We start from the raw sequence: 16,742 nt of genomic DNA, 5'->3' as shown, positions 1-16,742 counted from the left end.
AGCCCTAAAACTTACCCTGTTTAATCCTCTTTTTCCCATTGTTAGAATCATAATAATTTACAAAATCAACAACATTGAATGTTTGACTAGGTAATAAATGAAGTGAAAAGCGGAGTTTATTCTAATAGACTTCTATACAACAAGTCCTTTTTTGCAACCCTGATGCGTCCCCCTGCTGGCCATTAGAAAGAATACAGGTTTAAGGCCCTTGAATATAGGATAGGATATTGAGCTTCATTTACATTTTTCAGCAAGATATTCATTCATTCACAGATATGTCTTCTTTCAACAATTCATTTAGGATTTTTAAGACTGATGTTGCACTGTGAGAACTTCATAACTTTTTATTTTACATGATTTATTTTTCTTTCTTTTCCCGCCCTATTTAGCATTTTAGAATATGGTTGTTAAGATACACCTGTCAGCACAATGCAGTTCTGAACAACACCACTTCAAGGCAAGACCAAAGTAACAATCATATCATATCAAGTATTAGTATTATTTTAAGATGATTAAACATGGATTTGATTGTGAAACTAATAAATAGTTGATTAAATGTCACTAAGTGAAACTGTGTAGTCATCACCGTCTCCCTCTCTCTCCTCCATCTTGACATATGCTCCTCTGTCCTCTGGCTGTGCTGACATGGCGCTCCTGTCGCAGTCGATCCGTCCCCCTTTGCTCTTTCTCACCCAAGGGGCGTTTACACACACACACACACACACTTATGTACACGCTCACACACAGAGAGTCACAGTCACGCAGACTTCTGCTCACCATAGCCATGGAGGTCAACTGCCCCCAGTGGCCACACGCTCCCAGTCGTTTCTTATTAACATCCCGGACCAGGCTCTGCTTCGTCCTCCAGGTCTTTAACCCTCAGCTCCTATACTTGTCTTTGTGATGGCCACTTTGTCACCAAGGCCGAAGCTAAGAAAATGTTCCAACCCAAACTTTGTTATGTAACACAGATCTGCGTGTAGTGAGAGCCGGAATTAAAATCCCTCAGTGAATACACGATTTGTGCCGTCTAAAACCAGTGACCGTGCAGTGACAGTCTCAACTGTCAGGTCAGAATTCATCTGATTACAGCTACGTCTCTATGGGACAGATCACTGCTGTCTAAGCTCTGTGTCAGTTTGACCTGAAAAACATGGAGGATGACAACTCAAGCATGCTGGCAGATTTGATTGGGAGAAGCTTCTGTTTCAGCTTATCTAGAGCAGACGGGTCACCACTGTCCAGAACCTCATGTTTTTCTAAGAGTGGATGCAGCAATCATGAAGGAAAAATCATCAATCATTTCAAAGAAATATAAACAACACACAGATTTGACACCAGTTTGTTTGTTTTATCTTGTTTTAAACTCATAATTGAAGATCCAAATGTATCTACTGCACTTCCACCTTAGCTCAAGGCCAAGACTGACCAAGAGTTAAGAGCCATTTTTCTTTTTGTCATATATTTTAAAAACAAAAAAATAATTGAATTTGCTGAGAGTACAGAACAAATCTCTGCAGATTGTAGCAGGAGCATGACAGACTGCTTTTTAAAACAGAGAGGACAATCAGGATGAGAGTTTCTCAATGACTAAACTACAATAATTAAAGGCGCTATTCCGCTAAATGTAAGACTGAGACGTAGTTTAAAATTGGTACTGCAGGGGCGCTGGTGGCGCAGTGGTTAGTGCATGCGCTCCATGTATGGTGGCTGTAGTCCTCAAAGCGGGCGGCCCAGATTCGAATCCAGCCTGTGGCTCCTCTCCCGCATGCCATTCCCTACTCTCTCTCCCTGATTTCCAACTCTATCCACTCTCCTATCTCTCAATTAAAGGCACAAAAAGCCCCCCAAACAAAAAAATCTTAAAAAAAAAAAAAAATTGGTCCTGCAGTCCAAATGCAAAACATTGGAAAGAGCTGTCTTCCCGCCCTCTACTTCCTAGAGACGATGCACATGCAGGTTGCCATGTCACGGGCACAGAAGCTTCAGTGTTTAGCCGCTTAGTACTCTCAGCTCTCTCCATTTTTCAAAAGCATCTCCAAAATGTCATGTTCCTGGTCGCGGAGCTTATTAGTACAATGTTGAGGCTTCCTGAGTCGAGTAGAATCAGTTAGATCTGAACCAGTTTGCTTGCCAACTTCCATCACTGCAATAACCTGTTGGTTTGCCTTTTGCCTGGCAAACCGAGGGGTGTCCTAAACAGTTGATTTAATTCTGCAGATATCTTACATATTACCTCTTTAAGTAAAACAAGTATGTCCTTAAAAGTGCTGTACCATTGTTGATTCAAATTCTTTGTATTGGAATCATAACCCGTTTTTTGGGGCGTCATTATTGTAAACAAACTGCATTGTAAACTACACAGGTTAACAGTAGAAGCTGAACACCAAAAAAAAAGTCTTGTAAAATGACTAATCTAAAATAGTACCTTTGACAGTATCAGATAATAGTGCAGCAGAGAGCCGAGTGTTTCGTTTGTGTTGCTGCTCTGATGCTCTCTCTTCAGAGCCGTATGTCAGGAAAATGGTCTCAAGTGTTTTTTAAACCAGATACTGCGTCTTAAACTACCTGCGCTCGGGTCCAATGTGATTGACTCCTCTGCTTACAGGGGCTGTCAGCAGCAGCAGAGGAGCTCTGGGGTGTGCAAAAAGCATTTCAACTGAATTATGAGCAGGATTCACGATCTCTGACTGTTTGGTTATTTATTGTTTGCGAATCACAGATGACCAACAGAGGCATTCAAACTGTTTAAGCAGTTTAGTGAAAGAGCTGCTGTACTTCAATTTGGCAGTGGCCATGAATAATAGATGTAATGATTGTGGTCCGGATTTATTAAAAGGGAAAAAAGTGCATTAAAAAATAATATTTATAAAAGAGAAATATCTTTCTGTAAGCACACAACAAAGTAAAGACATTTAAAAAATAAACCCTGAGTCACATCACCTTAAAGATATGACTCTTGTACCCTGATTTGGAAATAATCCTGGTCTATAGGTTTGATTTATAAAGAATTTTACACTCCAAAAGTTTACTTATCTGCCTCTTGTGCGCTGTGTGGGTGGGGTTGTTTGATCACATTTGATTGACATTGACCTGGCACTAGAGAGCGAAAACAAGACCCGCCCACACTGCAGGGGAAAACAATTCATCTCTCTGTTTCTCTCTGTTCACCTTGGATTACGTGAAGGTTCCTCCTTGTCAGTTTCATCTGCTTGCAAACAACAGAAATATACTTTATAGTTTAATTGTCTGATTCACGACAGACTTATTAAAGAACACTGATCTTAATCTTTAAACCAACCTGGCCAAATTATAAAACAGTGGGGAGATTGGGGAAAACTGCAGGATCCTAATACTCAGAGACAGCTCTCTACAATGATTTGTATATGTATTTCAATTCTCCAAGAAAACAAGGCAAAGAGATGGGAAACTGTAAAGGTCTTCAAATACATTACTTTTGCCTGTTGTACTCATACAGTAGAGCTCTAAATCAATTATTTCATATACTGAAATCTTATAGCTACAGGATTTTTGTTAGTGTTTCACATTGGCTGTAAAAACCTGGAGTATAGTCTCAGTGGCAACACTTTTTGGTTTCTGAAGATGCACACCCCCACATGTCAGTCAAATGAGCCAAACCCTGTATAATGCCTACTAATGCAAAACTCTAAGCCTTAATATAATCAGATACGAAAAAAGAATTATAAGGAAATTCATCCCTTAAGAAATGAGATAAGGAGAAATGAAACCATTGTTTATTTCCAGGGTTGTTAACATGTTTAATTCTGCTGTAAATATGTTTAACATCCAAGGTTTCCGCTTCGTGTTTCAGCCCTTGGTTGTGTAATCTAATTCAAATAATTCTATATAAAAACGTTAAACTTAGTCCTACTGGTTTTAGCCTGCTTGAATAGAACAGAAACCAATAAGGAAATGTCTCGTGTAATTTCAGAAAATATTCCAACCTTGGCAGTAAACTGTTCATGTTGACTCCCATTATTCAGGGTTCATGGTAAAATAAGCTTTGTCATCATTCCTTTATTATCTCCTCAGCTCACTGCATGTCTGATGAAGCACTGAGCTCTTTCCACCGAATAACCTGCAGCCTGATTTCTGTCCGACACTACCTACTGTTGAATAGTGTATGTAGGGGCCTGTAATCTATGCCTCACATCTCCACTACTCCAGTCCTTTTTTTTCCTCTTTTTTTTCTCTTCTGAATCCGTTTATTGCCTGCCAGCGTTGGCCAATAAAGTCTGAGTATGAGCAGAAAATACAAGCTAATATCTGCAGTGTGAATGCAGCTTTAAATCAGAAGCTCTTTGCCGTGGACTTCCACACCCTGAATCTGTCTCCCACTATGTCTCGATGAGAGCCGAGGGCTGATACAAACCTCTCCACTTCAGCATTCTGCACTGAGCTCTATTGATTTGACTTGATTGAGCTGTTGGATACATTTCAAGTAAGATGTGGTTCAAAGTCTCCTGCTGTGCTCACTCCTTCTATTTTTTTTTTTTTTTATGATTTCTTTAAAGGTTATTTTTAATTGATTAGATAAAACAGCTTAAGAGAGAGACAAGAAGGTGGGAGGAGAGAGTTGGTGATGACATGCAGCAAAGGGCCGAGGTCAGAGTCGAACCCATGGCCACTGCCAAGGCGACTGTAGCCTCCGTACATGGGCTGTGATACATAACCTCTAGGCTATCCGGCACCCCGTCCTCACTCCTTCTTTATTAAAAATCTGCAGTGTCCGTGCACAAACCTTGAGTTAGTATTGAGAAGACAGCCTTGAGAGGACACAATCGGGCATCATTACACAGCTCTACACACTTCCTTAAACTTGATTTTTCATCCTTTCTCAAGAGATTTTGAATATAAAATAATGTTCACTGTCCAAGAAAATTCTTATTCAGTATTCATAGAAACATGGATGCCTGCTCTCAAGTGAATAGAGTCAGGTGCATTGTGTTATTGAACAATATGCAGTGGGTCAGGTTCATTAACAACCTTCTTCACAGAAATAATGTAGAGTTGTGTAACAGGAGCGTGACAGTCAGCCACTGAGAAGCCTATCTGAGATCAAACTGGACTTTAAAAGAAATGATAGCGGGAGAGAGTTAAAAAGAATATAACTGCGGTATTAGACTTTCATGGCCAGGGTTTAGCTGCCAAAGACTGTGTTGGCATTTGGTGCTTAGTGGGTGGTAATTTCAGATCCTTTAACACTCGACAGTGGCTGCCAGTTCTGCAAAAGAGTCCACTGTACATATGCCAATTCAGCAGGTTTGCACTTCTCATAAGATGTGAAATTCAGCAAAATATTAGCTGACCGCTTCAGCTGTTCAGAATCAATTTACTTATAAATTACAGTCTTGATGACTGGTGGCATTTTACTGTTGAAACCATCAAATGGCATTGCAGTTAGTCAGTCATGTTACAATGTATTAGTTTTATTTGCTACTAAAGTGCCAAAATAGTGACTCTAAATCCTGAAGAGGATTCTGAAAACGATCTGCTCTGAGCTTCAGTGCTAACCGAATCTGTTAGATACTGAATACTTCTCTTAGGTATTAAAACAAATATAATAACTAGGTTTGATATTGTGAAAAACCACATATCCTGAAATATCTGTCTTATATATAATATATGTAATATATGATTCATTGTATAGCGCACTTTTATTGTAAATGTACTTCTCAACTTAAACAATGTAATCAAAGCAAATAAATACAAAACTAAAGCTTATTGCATTCGTTGCAGTCTGGACGCAGAGTGGTGTGGGTCTCCTCTCTGCTCTCTGACTGACAGCCTGTGAGGGCTTTTGGAAGGGGGAGGGGCTTACGGCAGCACCCGCTGCTCGTTGAGGACAGTAACTGCAGAGCAATACGTGCTTTCACGTCAGTTTCTTACACCAAAAAAAGTCTCCAATAACACCAGAAAAAGTCGCTAGATTTGTCGCTAGTAGCTGTTGACAAAAAAAAAGTCGCCAAGGGGGTTTGGAAAGTCGCCAGATTTAGCGAGAAAGTCGCCAAGTTGGCAACACTGTTTCCTCTTTCCTGTGAGCGCCGCAGCAGACATGCGCAGCAGACATGCGCAGCAGTAAGCGACATACGAGGCTCGCTCACGATGGAATTTTACAAAATAAAAGCCAGTGAGCAACAGACTTTTACAATAAGAAAATAAATAATAAAAACTGCGTTAATGCGAGATAAACTGATTGTCGGCGATAATTAATTAAAGGTGTTAACGCGAAAATAATTATTACATAGCTGACCCGGCTGTCTCCATCTGGCTTACACTCCACTTAACAAAGAAAGGGTACGGTTAGCTGTGGAAACGCAAGCAAGTTCAGTGTTTACCGTACCGAACTGTACTGAACCAAACCGGACAGCTTAGTGGAATCGCGACTTTTGTAGAAGTTGCTCCAAATGTTTTGGTTTCACTCTGGGGGAGCTCCATTGTCTTCCCATCACTATTCAAAACTGGAATTAAAAACTGATTGATTTGCTCCACAGGCTGCATGATGGATAACTTGGTACCTTGTCTTACAGCTGTAGTCACTCTGAGTTCATGGGTAATAGTTTTTGGACCCTCGACTGGGATTTCATACCACTGTCTTATCCTTCAGGGCCTGTCAGTCTCATGCCAGCATGTCTCAAACTCCTACAGCAGTGTGTGTGAGGCCGATGTGGATTTACTTCAGAGAGAGAAAATGTACACTGCGTACTAGTAGCACTCTGGAAAGCCGGAGAGAGACACGGATTGTGTAGCAGCTGTACTACACTGTATGCCGGGCTGATGTGTGTGTGTACAGTGTGATTCGCACAGACTTGGAGCGCGTTCCGTCTGTGTGTTCATCCTCTTTGCCAAGTCCTGGGGTGTTTGGCTTTGGGGGATCCCTTTTTCTGACTGGTGATTTCATGACTGGATAATGGCGGCTTGTGTAGCGGGGGGATAACAGAAATCTCTAAGTGCGTCCTCACAGACTATCTATGGCTTTGTCACCAGCGGAAGAGTTGGGAAGATGTTTTAGAGGTTAAATCTCATCTCTCCACAGAATATTGTCGCTGCATTAGCATATAAATGTGCTCCTTGTGAGTTGCATGTTTAATACGAGGGAGATTTAAAAGTATAATCATACACAAAGTGATGATGTGGCAGTGAATGGGACAAACACGAGACAGGGGAGGCGTACTGATGAGTCTTACCACCGGCTCTCTGTGTGAACTTTTGTGTTTGTGTGTGTGTGTGTGTGTGTGTGAGACAGCAGATAGTGTACATAAAGGGATGAAATGAGTGTGTGTGTGTGTGTGTGTGTGAGAGTGAGACTCCGCGTCTGCCTGCCTGCCTGTGTGAATGACAGAACAATCAGCCGCGGCCTCAACAGGAGAAATATACACACTATTACTAACTGCAGTCTCTCCTCCCGCTTTCCACCCCCATCCTCACCTCACCTTTACCTCATCCCTCCCTCCTCTTTCCCCCTCCTCCTCCTCCCTCCAGAAACCAAAGCAGAAAGACTGGCATCCTCCTGATGGCTTCATCCTGGGCCTGTGGACTCTAATCCTCATGGTGTTTTTCAAGACGTATGGCATTAAACACCTCAAACACATCTTCTGAGGCCTCAGCGTGTTCACCGCTGGATATCTGAGGACACGAGGAAGTCAATCGGGAGCTTTTGCAGAGGGGATTTTAGAGGGAAGGTGCAGTTTGTGACTGGATTATTTTTTGCCTTGAAATGGAATGAAGATGTATGGCACCGCATCAGCGCTGCCAGAAACGTTACGATTGAATTGGTGCCTTTTTTTGTTTTTGAATGTTGATTGTTTTTTACCTGGGAAAATTAAATATTGTACAATTCTAGATGAGAAAAGTTGAGATGATCCGATACCGTCTTACCTTGCTGATATGGATTTCCGATATTCCGATTTGAGTATTGGCCAATAGCGCGTAGCCCTTTGATGCCACTGAGATAAAAAAAACATGCATATACAAATTAATTGTGGAAAAACACTGATTGCTGCCATTTTGTTAGCTTTGACTAACATTACAGTCTCAGCTTCCATTACAGTTTAGTTCCTGGTTATTGTCGCCAGCAAATTAGCTGTAACCATTAACTGTATATAAAGATGAGCGATGCTTCTCAACCACCTCCCACTGTACAATAGTGAAGCCAAAAAAAACCTTCAATGGGCGCTGATATATTGTGCTGGTGATGTCATTTGGAGCCCGAGACGGCACAGTAGAATCTGTTCTGGTTTTGACATCCTGCCCTTTCTGCTTACACACATTTAACTTACCAATTAAATGGACAAAATCCCTCAAGGCCACAGGAGTACAGATTCTAATGTCAGTTTGAAGCAGAGACGCAGTGACTTATTGTCAGTGTTTGTTCAGTTTCTCTCTACAGACACAGCGCCATAAGAAAATCATTTGTCAACTGAGCTGTCAACCATGGCATTTTACTCTTTTATATAGCACCAAAATCCAATTTCAAAACTAAAACTTTTAGATGAATGAGCCACTGAACATTAATTACCATGATAAGTAGTTACTTTAAAGACCGAAACCATGTTTGACATTTTTATTTTAAACGTATTTCGATTCTGAAGTTTTACCCGTGTCTCACTTGTTAACAGAGAAGAGGCAGAGCCTATGACCTTGACTGAAGTCTCTGGGGGGAGCGCCGAATAGTTTGGCCTCACTTTTGGGGAGCTGTCATGTCCTCCATCTTTTTATACAGTCTATGAATGATAGAGGTAGAAGATTAATTTGGGGGGGAATACATTATGCTATCAGATTGCTGCATTTACTGACGGACTTGCCAATACTGCATTCAAGGCTTTATCAGAAGTGGCTTCTGTCAGTGGTATCGGTATTGGATCAACTCTGCTGACAAGGTGGAAGGGACAAACACTTGAAAGATACGCAGAGCTCCAACTCTGCATGGGCTGCCTATGAGCTGTGTGTTTTAAACTGTTTTCATGTTTTTCTTGTTCACAAGGACTTCAACTTATATTTATTTCTTGTGTGTCTAAAATTCTTGTTTTGTCGAGCCAATCCATAATTGCATTGATTTGGTAAAAAATGCACTGAATTAAGTCCACAGATAAGAGTTTAATTTATTTTTCGAGACAGTGCCGCTCTGCATATTTCAGCAGCAGTTTTGTTTAAGAGCTCCTCAGAAATGTTCGCTCGCTCAGAGGAAGAAAATGTGGGATGAGGGGTAGGCTGATTGGCTGTGAGAGAACTGTGCAGAGATCACTGATTAATGTCCCTCCTGTCCGTATACATTACACCCCTTGACCGTCACATCCCGCTTGTGAGGGATAACAATCGCACATAATCCCATCTCGCAGTGATGGACCCATCCACTTTCCCATTCTCCAAATTGCCCTCCCTGTGGAAACATCCATTAGCTCCCCAGCCATGTACTCGGCTGATTGTATTCTGGGTGATGGACAGCTATTTCCCCAGCTATTTCCAACGTCTCGGCAACAGCAGCGATAAGTGAGTGATAACCCAGTAAGCTGCCGGTCGTCCCAAATGAATCTCCTCTACGCCTGGACGTGTTTTTCCTCCTTTTCCCCGCTCTCCCTTCCTCACTATGTGTTACAACTCTGCATTAAGCTCATTGTTGGGGGAATGACTGATGCTCAGCGCATATGGATTGAACCTGTGGTAGTTTATCTTTGCTCCTTGGCACGAGGACACGCCCATCAGGCGTCTGCTGTCACCCTCTCTTGCAGCTGAAGTGGAAAATAGATGAAGCTGGAAATTGAACCATATGTATGTGAAGGCAGCTGCTGCGTCAGCCACCATCTACCTTTTCTTTTACATTAATTATGCAAGGCTTATTTCTTCTTCCCTGTTTCTATTTCCTGTAGTCTCACATCCCCTTTCAGAGCGAGCTCATTGTATAAAAATTGGTCGGACTCTGATACCCTGATTAAAGTTGAAACACTGAATAAAAGGATCGTATTTGCGTCTTTAACTGCCGTTTTTATTACCTTATTTCAAAGATATTGAGCTTCTTCAATTACTCTGTAATGCTTTTTCAAGACACACGCTTTCCTTTTACTGCTCCAAAAACCCTTGAAGGTATTCCTGGCAGAGCTCACAGTCTAAACTTGTTTTATAACACAAAGACATCCTTGAATTATTTGGCGCCTGGGTTGATTTACACACTCTGCTCTGTTGTTTTCTTTCTGGAAACGGTTCAAACAATCGAGGCAGCTTTTTTAAATGTTGTTTTCTTTTTTGTTCCAACCTTGTCTGTTCAAAAGACAGAGCAGCCTTCGGATCCAAGCCTCCGCATACAATCTATGTGTACAAGACATGGCAGCGGATTCAGAGAAAATTAAAGCCACCTGATCTCAGACGGATTTGTTTGTTCTTAAACCCTCTTCAAAATTGACTGCATCTCATCTGCATCTCTGGTTCCTACTTTCACACTCCCAGATGGAGTTGAATATGCTCAGGCTTTCAACCTGATGATGTACTCGCCTCGCTCGCTGTGGTTCCTCAATGTTAATAAACATCCGTCTTTCTTCTCTCACACCTGACTTGGTGAAGAGAAACCAAGGACAGGACAATCTTACAGCTCCAGAGAGGCAGAGAGATTTCAGTCAGGAAAGATCGCTGTGAATGTGTCACACTACTTGTTCAAACAGTGAACAGCATCAGCATTCACCAGCTAGCTCAAATGCATACACTTCTTGTCTTTCAAAGCAGAATAACGTAGACATTAGCCCTTTGGGCCAGTCTGTTTAATTAAATGACACAAACAGAAAAACACAAATGCTGTCTCAGAGACGGAGCGTGTGCATGACAGGTTGTCCAATTTCCACGGAGGCTCTGGATTTCCAACTTCGTCCCCATTATGGAGCCTTTGAAATGTCAGTCATTCCCAGTAATTCTAGCAGCTGCAGATTTCCTTTTCATCTGCAACAAAAGCTGTGGCAGAAGTCATGATCATTGCTGCTAGCTCACTGTATTTCTAAATTTAAATATGGCTTCTTTCTTTATCTTTGATTAAGAGAACTACATTTAAGGAGAGAGACACACTCTTGTGTTGGCTTTGACAGAAGCTCTGTAGTTAAAATGAACGTTTCCTTTTTTTAAACAGATTGCTTTGTTTGGAGTTCATTTATTTACAAGAAGGCGGGAGTAAACCGAGAAGCATGAAGAATTCAAATAACAGACTGGCTGGTTCAAAAAGAAAATCTGTCGTTAACTGAGCAATTTGGGTGTTTTTTTTATCCAATGACAAATGCTAAAAGTAATTATATTAAGAGGTTTTTTTAAAGTCTGGGGTGCTGAATAGCCTAGCGGTTATGTAGCGTGCCCCATGTAAGGAGACTGTAGTCCTTGTTGCTTCTGCTGTGGGTTTGAATCCGACTTCGGCCCTTTGCTCCACATCATCCCCCCCACACTATACTCCCAACACTTCCTCTCTTCAGCTGTCACACTCAATTAAGGCAAAAATTACCAAAAAATGCCTTTAATAAAACAAACAAAAAGTCTTTAGGATGTTTGATATGACTGAAAGCTACAGAGAAGTATCAAATGTAACGTCCAGGTGAAATACAAATTCTTCACACGTTATAACAGAACCAAAACTTCATCTGCTGGAGAAAGCCAGTGAGTAAGACTTTTTTTTTCTTTTTTAAATCTCTGCAGCTCAGTGTGATTCAGCATTCATTTAGAGACTTGTTTATCATGTTGTGCTAACACCAATAACAATTCAATTCATTTTCATTATCAATACGTGCCAAAGTAAATGTGCCAGAATTAGCACAATAGCTACATTTCATCCCTAGTCTTAAGGCGGATACTATTCAGTCCCTATGTGCTGGTTTTGAGGAGATTCAGTTGCAGCAAAAACTAAATAATGCTAACAACAGAAGCTGAGAAGATTGACTCATAATGGACACATTATAGTCTTTAGCAAAAAGAATAATCATGTTTAAAAGTACACCATTCAGCTCCATGTGTTATGATTTTATTATAGATTGCAATGACGTAATTCTGGTGTGTATATGTATAAGGCTGAAGTGTCTGATAACTAAAGGCATGAATTTCAGCTGAGTCCTTGTCCTTGGCCATCATCTTCTAATGTTACCTTTATATACATTCTTTACCTTCAGCTGATTCAGGCGGTGTTATTTTTTATATATAAGTATTCTTCTTCACTCGGCTTTAAAGACATTCAGGGATCTGTTTGTAGCTCTGCCTGTCTTTCATTATTATTTCAGTATGACACAGCCGGATGTCACAACCAGACAGGAAGAGGGAGATTGAAAGGCTAAGATGGCAGCTGCCGTCAGTGGAGAGTGAAGGTGAGTCACCGCCCGCTCGTTCTGCACAAACCTCCGCGTTTCATCCTTTATTTCAGAGGGCTTGTACACACAACACCAGAAACTACATCCATTTTTATTTTAATCATGTTTAACATTTTCCAAACGTCACATACAGAAACGGCAGAAAGAAATGAGTATTGATAAAAAGTACTTTATTGATTTGAATTTTACATTTCCATTATGTGAAGAAAAAAAACCCGGAGAAAATAAAACAGAAGTATTTTAAGAACTGGTTGTTTTGGACATCAATCGGCTAACAGAGAATAATTGGAGACAATGGATGAGTGATTCAAGGTTTGAAAGTTTGTTATTGTTGGGAAACATCCTGTCCTGCTGTGTGTTAGGTGTTCAGATTGATTTCACTTTAGATATTTGTATCTCTTGCTATTAGGGGAATGTTCAGATATATATACTGTGTCATGTTACACAATTATTGTTTTGCTAGAACCTAATTCTTTCTGTTTTTTTTTTTTTTTTTTAAAATATGTTGTAAATAAAATTAACAGAGGCTGTTAATGATGTTGCCATACCTATTAAAAAAAAGAGTGAGTCAAAAGCAAAAACTCTTAAAAACATTGTTAATTGTGTTGGCTAACAGGTTTCAGGATCACTATTGAAGTTTTATTTGGTACCCCTACTGTCAAGTCTGCACAGGAAAAACATAGCTTAAGTTAGCTTTGAGTACCTTTAGCTAAGCATACAGATATACGACGAGCAGCTAGGCCTGCTCATACAGTGAAAAAGTCCATCTACCAGGCAAAGCTTTTTTTTATTGGAACAGAATATGTTGATTTTAGCCGCATAAAAGAATAGCAGAAAATAAAAATTCAAAATTGTTTAAGGGGGTGTTGTTGGGCATTATACTTCTTGTCTTGAACCTTGAACTGTCTGGAATCAATGTAAGACCAAGTGAATAACCTCAAGGAAAACAGCATTTTGTTTTTAACATTTACGTTTTCAGCTGATGCTAAGCTAAGCTAACCAGCTGCTGACTGCAACTACATTGCATGGGCATGACAAATGGCATTAAACTCTGTGTGAAAGGGAAGAACCACTTAGTTATTTACGAAGCAAGTTGTATAAATATTCCACTTTTTCATAATGCAGCAATGAGATGCTGCTATTCTCTGTAAATGGAATAACTTTAGAAATTTCTCTGTCAAACTGAACCTGTCAGTTTGACCTCTGAAGACTTGTAGATGGAATTTTGTTCGTTTTGTGTTTTACAACTAAAAAAATTCTAGTAAATGAAAATATTCTGAAGAAATCCCCCCCAGCAATTAGGCAAAGACCCAGAACCTTTAAATGCTTATCAGTTCCCTTGGACAGATTATTGTGCTAACCTGTTCCACTCTGAGATAAAAACACAAATAAACAAACCACTTTCTCACACTTTGCTGCACAACAGAGTCAACAGCAAGACGTGGAGCCAGGCGAAGAAACCGAACAGAAGCAGAAGTCTCTCCTGCGGCTGTTTCTATGATAAGCAGTCGTATCCTCGTCTCCACCAAAGAGACATGATGTGAATCACGTCCTCGAGGTGTGAGCACCTATGTATCTGACCCACGGCATCTCTCCTCTCATTACTCACATTACAAAGATGAGGGCGAATCAATACGGACTCAGCACCAGGATGTATCATTAAGATAACCACACGAGGCATCACTTTCCTCCAGACCTGATTCTTATTCATGGAGAGGAAAATAGAGGATCTCTGGGAGAGGACGGGGCAGCCTACGAGTAACTCACACTACATCGAATGAGAGGAGAGTGCACGTAAAACACAATCCAAAGCTGGAGAGGAGAGGAGTGACAGATCACATACTCATCAGTTTAACCAAAAAAAAAAAAAAAAAGAGTGTAATTCTCCCACGAGGTAATTCAGGCTCATGGCAGCAGCAGCAGATGAATATAGTAGGACAGATGCTACCGCTGCATCCCTGCTCTCCATCTTAATCTCCCACTTGTCTTTTGTGACTTAGCTGTGCATTCACATGGATGTCCGACTTGTAGCTGTATAAATTGCACTATTACCTAGTGACAGGAGCCAACAAAGCCTCATCATACATCTGCACCGGGCCAAGATTAAACCCTCCGTAAGGTTACACTCTTGTCATTCAAGCAGGAAGTTTGGCGTTTTAAACTTTGACTATGGTGACACTTCAGTGAGCTTACATTGCACACATCTAAAAGGCAGCAATACTCAAAGTCAGGGAAGTGAATATCTGCTTTGAAGGTCTTTAGGGGTCTAAAGAATCTCATCCGACTTGACCTCTTCAATATCTGCAGGCAGCGAGAGAAGAAACCCCTGAACAGGGATAATTTACTCTTTCAAAAAGCCATATTTGACTGACGCTACAGTTTTATTAGTATTCCGCTAACGCTGTCTCCAGCTCTACACTCTTTAGATTATGGGTATTGTAATGGTATTTTCTTCTATTGAACTGTAAGCACTGAATCCTTCGTATTACAGCGCCAAAGAGAGGCTTTGTGTAGAGCCCGGGCTCAAGTTTGTATGCTCTGTGATAGTGTTGGTAGACATATGCATACACACACACACGCACACTCGCACACATCTGTATGCACAAAAACGAGGAGGCTCTGCAATGAATGCATGCATTGAGAGTGTGAATGCTGTTGCCTCCTTGTATGACCTCACTTAACAAAGGCTTTATTTAAAAAAATGGACATACAACTGAACTGCTTCACCTCCATAGAGAAAACACAGCAGGAGCTGCAGCGGTGGAGATCTGTGTAAAAAAAAAGAAAAAACCCAAAAAAAGCCCATCCTTCCTCTGAGGTGATCGTCCGTTTTGATCCGTTCTGTTTCAGGTCCAAGAGCTCCTGAATAATGCAAAGTTCACGTTTTTCAGTTCTCCCCTATAAAAACACTTAAAAGTATTTCCTAACCCCCACACCCATCACGTCTTTTTGGGTACCACAGGCGCAGCAGCGATCGCCGTCTCCAGTGTCCGATTGGCCGGGAGAGGCGGGGGGCTCCAGTCCGGCTGGTAAAAGTGGATGTCAAAAGTCCGTGCCCAGTTTGCAAAGACTTGCTTCTCAGTGATGAAGCGGTGGTGGCTTCCCTTCCGCCCACGCTCATGAGAGATGTACATGGCACACTCATCCGGCCCGCGGGGCTCGTAGTAGTGGTAGGGGACGGATTGATGCTGACGCCCCCTGTAGTGAATGTGACAGAGGAGAGACATTTGACATTTAAGAAAAAAAATCTTTCATGAGGCACTTGAGTTCCATCGACACCCCACTGAGTTTCTCATTTTACGGTGAAGGAGGGCAACTAATCTGCATGAATTGATGTGTCTTTCCAGGCCTTAAGGAGCCAGATTTAGCTCGCGTTGATTATTTGTTGAAGGCCACCTGCAGCGGAACACTGATTGGAAAGGACAAGTAAAGAAAGTTTCTTGAAAAGTGGCTGAGCTTTGGTTGAGCACTGAAGTAACGGAAGCTCAACTTGATGGAAAATATAGAACAATAACAAATAATTCATGAAACTGAAGGTTTTTAAAAACAGCAAGAAGCGGCTCAACACGTTCAACAATTCAAAGATTGAAAAAATAAATATAAATGAGGAAAGAAAACCTGTAAATTTGAATCAGGACATAGTAGATGCATAATGGATTTTTATTGCTAATTTATTGATGAGTTCACTCAAACATCTACCCTTGAAGTCCATCAAATATATTCAACATGATGTCTGAGAAACATTGATTTGAATTCTCAATCCGAAAGGATTGATAAGTATCTGCTTAAGCCAACCATTCTTGAATAAATAAAACAGATTTCCATCTTTTCTTTCTGCCTGAACCCGAAATAAAAAAAAATTCTTTAATCAATCAAAAGCAGAAACAAAGTTTAACTCAACATTTTACACTTTGGTATTTTTATTGAGAAATCTAAAAAGGTTTGTTCTTCTTCCTTTAAAACCTCTCGATGGGAGAGTCTGCTGAAACGTGAGCTGTGATTCAAGCCGTTAAACTCTGCTAATGAGGGCTGGACGGGTTTGCTGACAGAGTCTGTCTATGCATCCCATAATTCTTTGCCTTTTAGCTACATGGGACAGACGTCATAGTGCATGATGTTTCTCTGCCATCATTTAGTGTTGAGCAAAAACGCACTGAAAAGCCACTTTGAAAAAAAAAATGTTTCCACTAAACAGAGATAAACGATGGAGGAACGTTTGATGTTCTGATACTTTTGGTGGGTTTAAACTAGAGCCCGACTGATTAACCGGCCGGGCCGATATTAGCTTATCAATGACAATCTGTATCGGCAAATTTTATTGCAGATATGAGCCAATATAACTAGGTTTATTAACCAGTCAAATATCATTTAATTTGAGCATCACTGTATTACACTAGC

General features: G+C 40.8%; 2 protein-coding genes across 3 annotated transcripts in view; one reads left to right on the top strand and one right to left on the bottom strand.

Annotated features, from left to right (window-relative positions):
* The window catches only part of pigk (phosphatidylinositol glycan anchor biosynthesis, class K), a 33,041-nt gene extending 22,660 nt beyond the window's left edge, over positions 1 to 10,381 (top strand). Inside the window, exon 11 of the mRNA XM_061045125.1 lies at positions 7,504 to 10,381. Within this exon, the coding sequence (XP_060901108.1) occupies positions 7,504 to 7,620 (117 nt within the window). The 3' untranslated portion in view covers positions 7,621 to 10,381. The remainder of the gene's footprint in view (positions 1 to 7,503) is intronic.
* A 2,112-nt stretch (positions 10,382 to 12,493) lies between these two features.
* st6galnac5a (ST6 (alpha-N-acetyl-neuraminyl-2,3-beta-galactosyl-1,3)-N-acetylgalactosaminide alpha-2,6-sialyltransferase 5a) overlaps positions 12,494 to 16,742 on the bottom strand; it is a 46,476-nt gene continuing 42,227 nt past the window's right edge. For both annotated transcript variants that reach the window (XM_061045123.1, XM_061045124.1), the window contains exon 5: positions 12,494 to 15,542. In XM_061045123.1, coding sequence (XP_060901106.1) covers positions 15,284 to 15,542 — 259 coding nt within the window. In that variant the 3' untranslated portion in view covers positions 12,494 to 15,283. The remainder of the gene's footprint in view (positions 15,543 to 16,742) is intronic.

Source organism: Labrus mixtus, chromosome 8 (assembly GCF_963584025.1).
Source record: "Labrus mixtus chromosome 8, fLabMix1.1, whole genome shotgun sequence".
Classification (NCBI taxonomy): domain Eukaryota; kingdom Metazoa; phylum Chordata; class Actinopteri; order Labriformes; family Labridae; genus Labrus; species Labrus mixtus.
The sequence above is the reverse complement of the archived record's forward strand: the minus strand, read 5'-3'. Positions and strand labels throughout refer to the sequence as shown.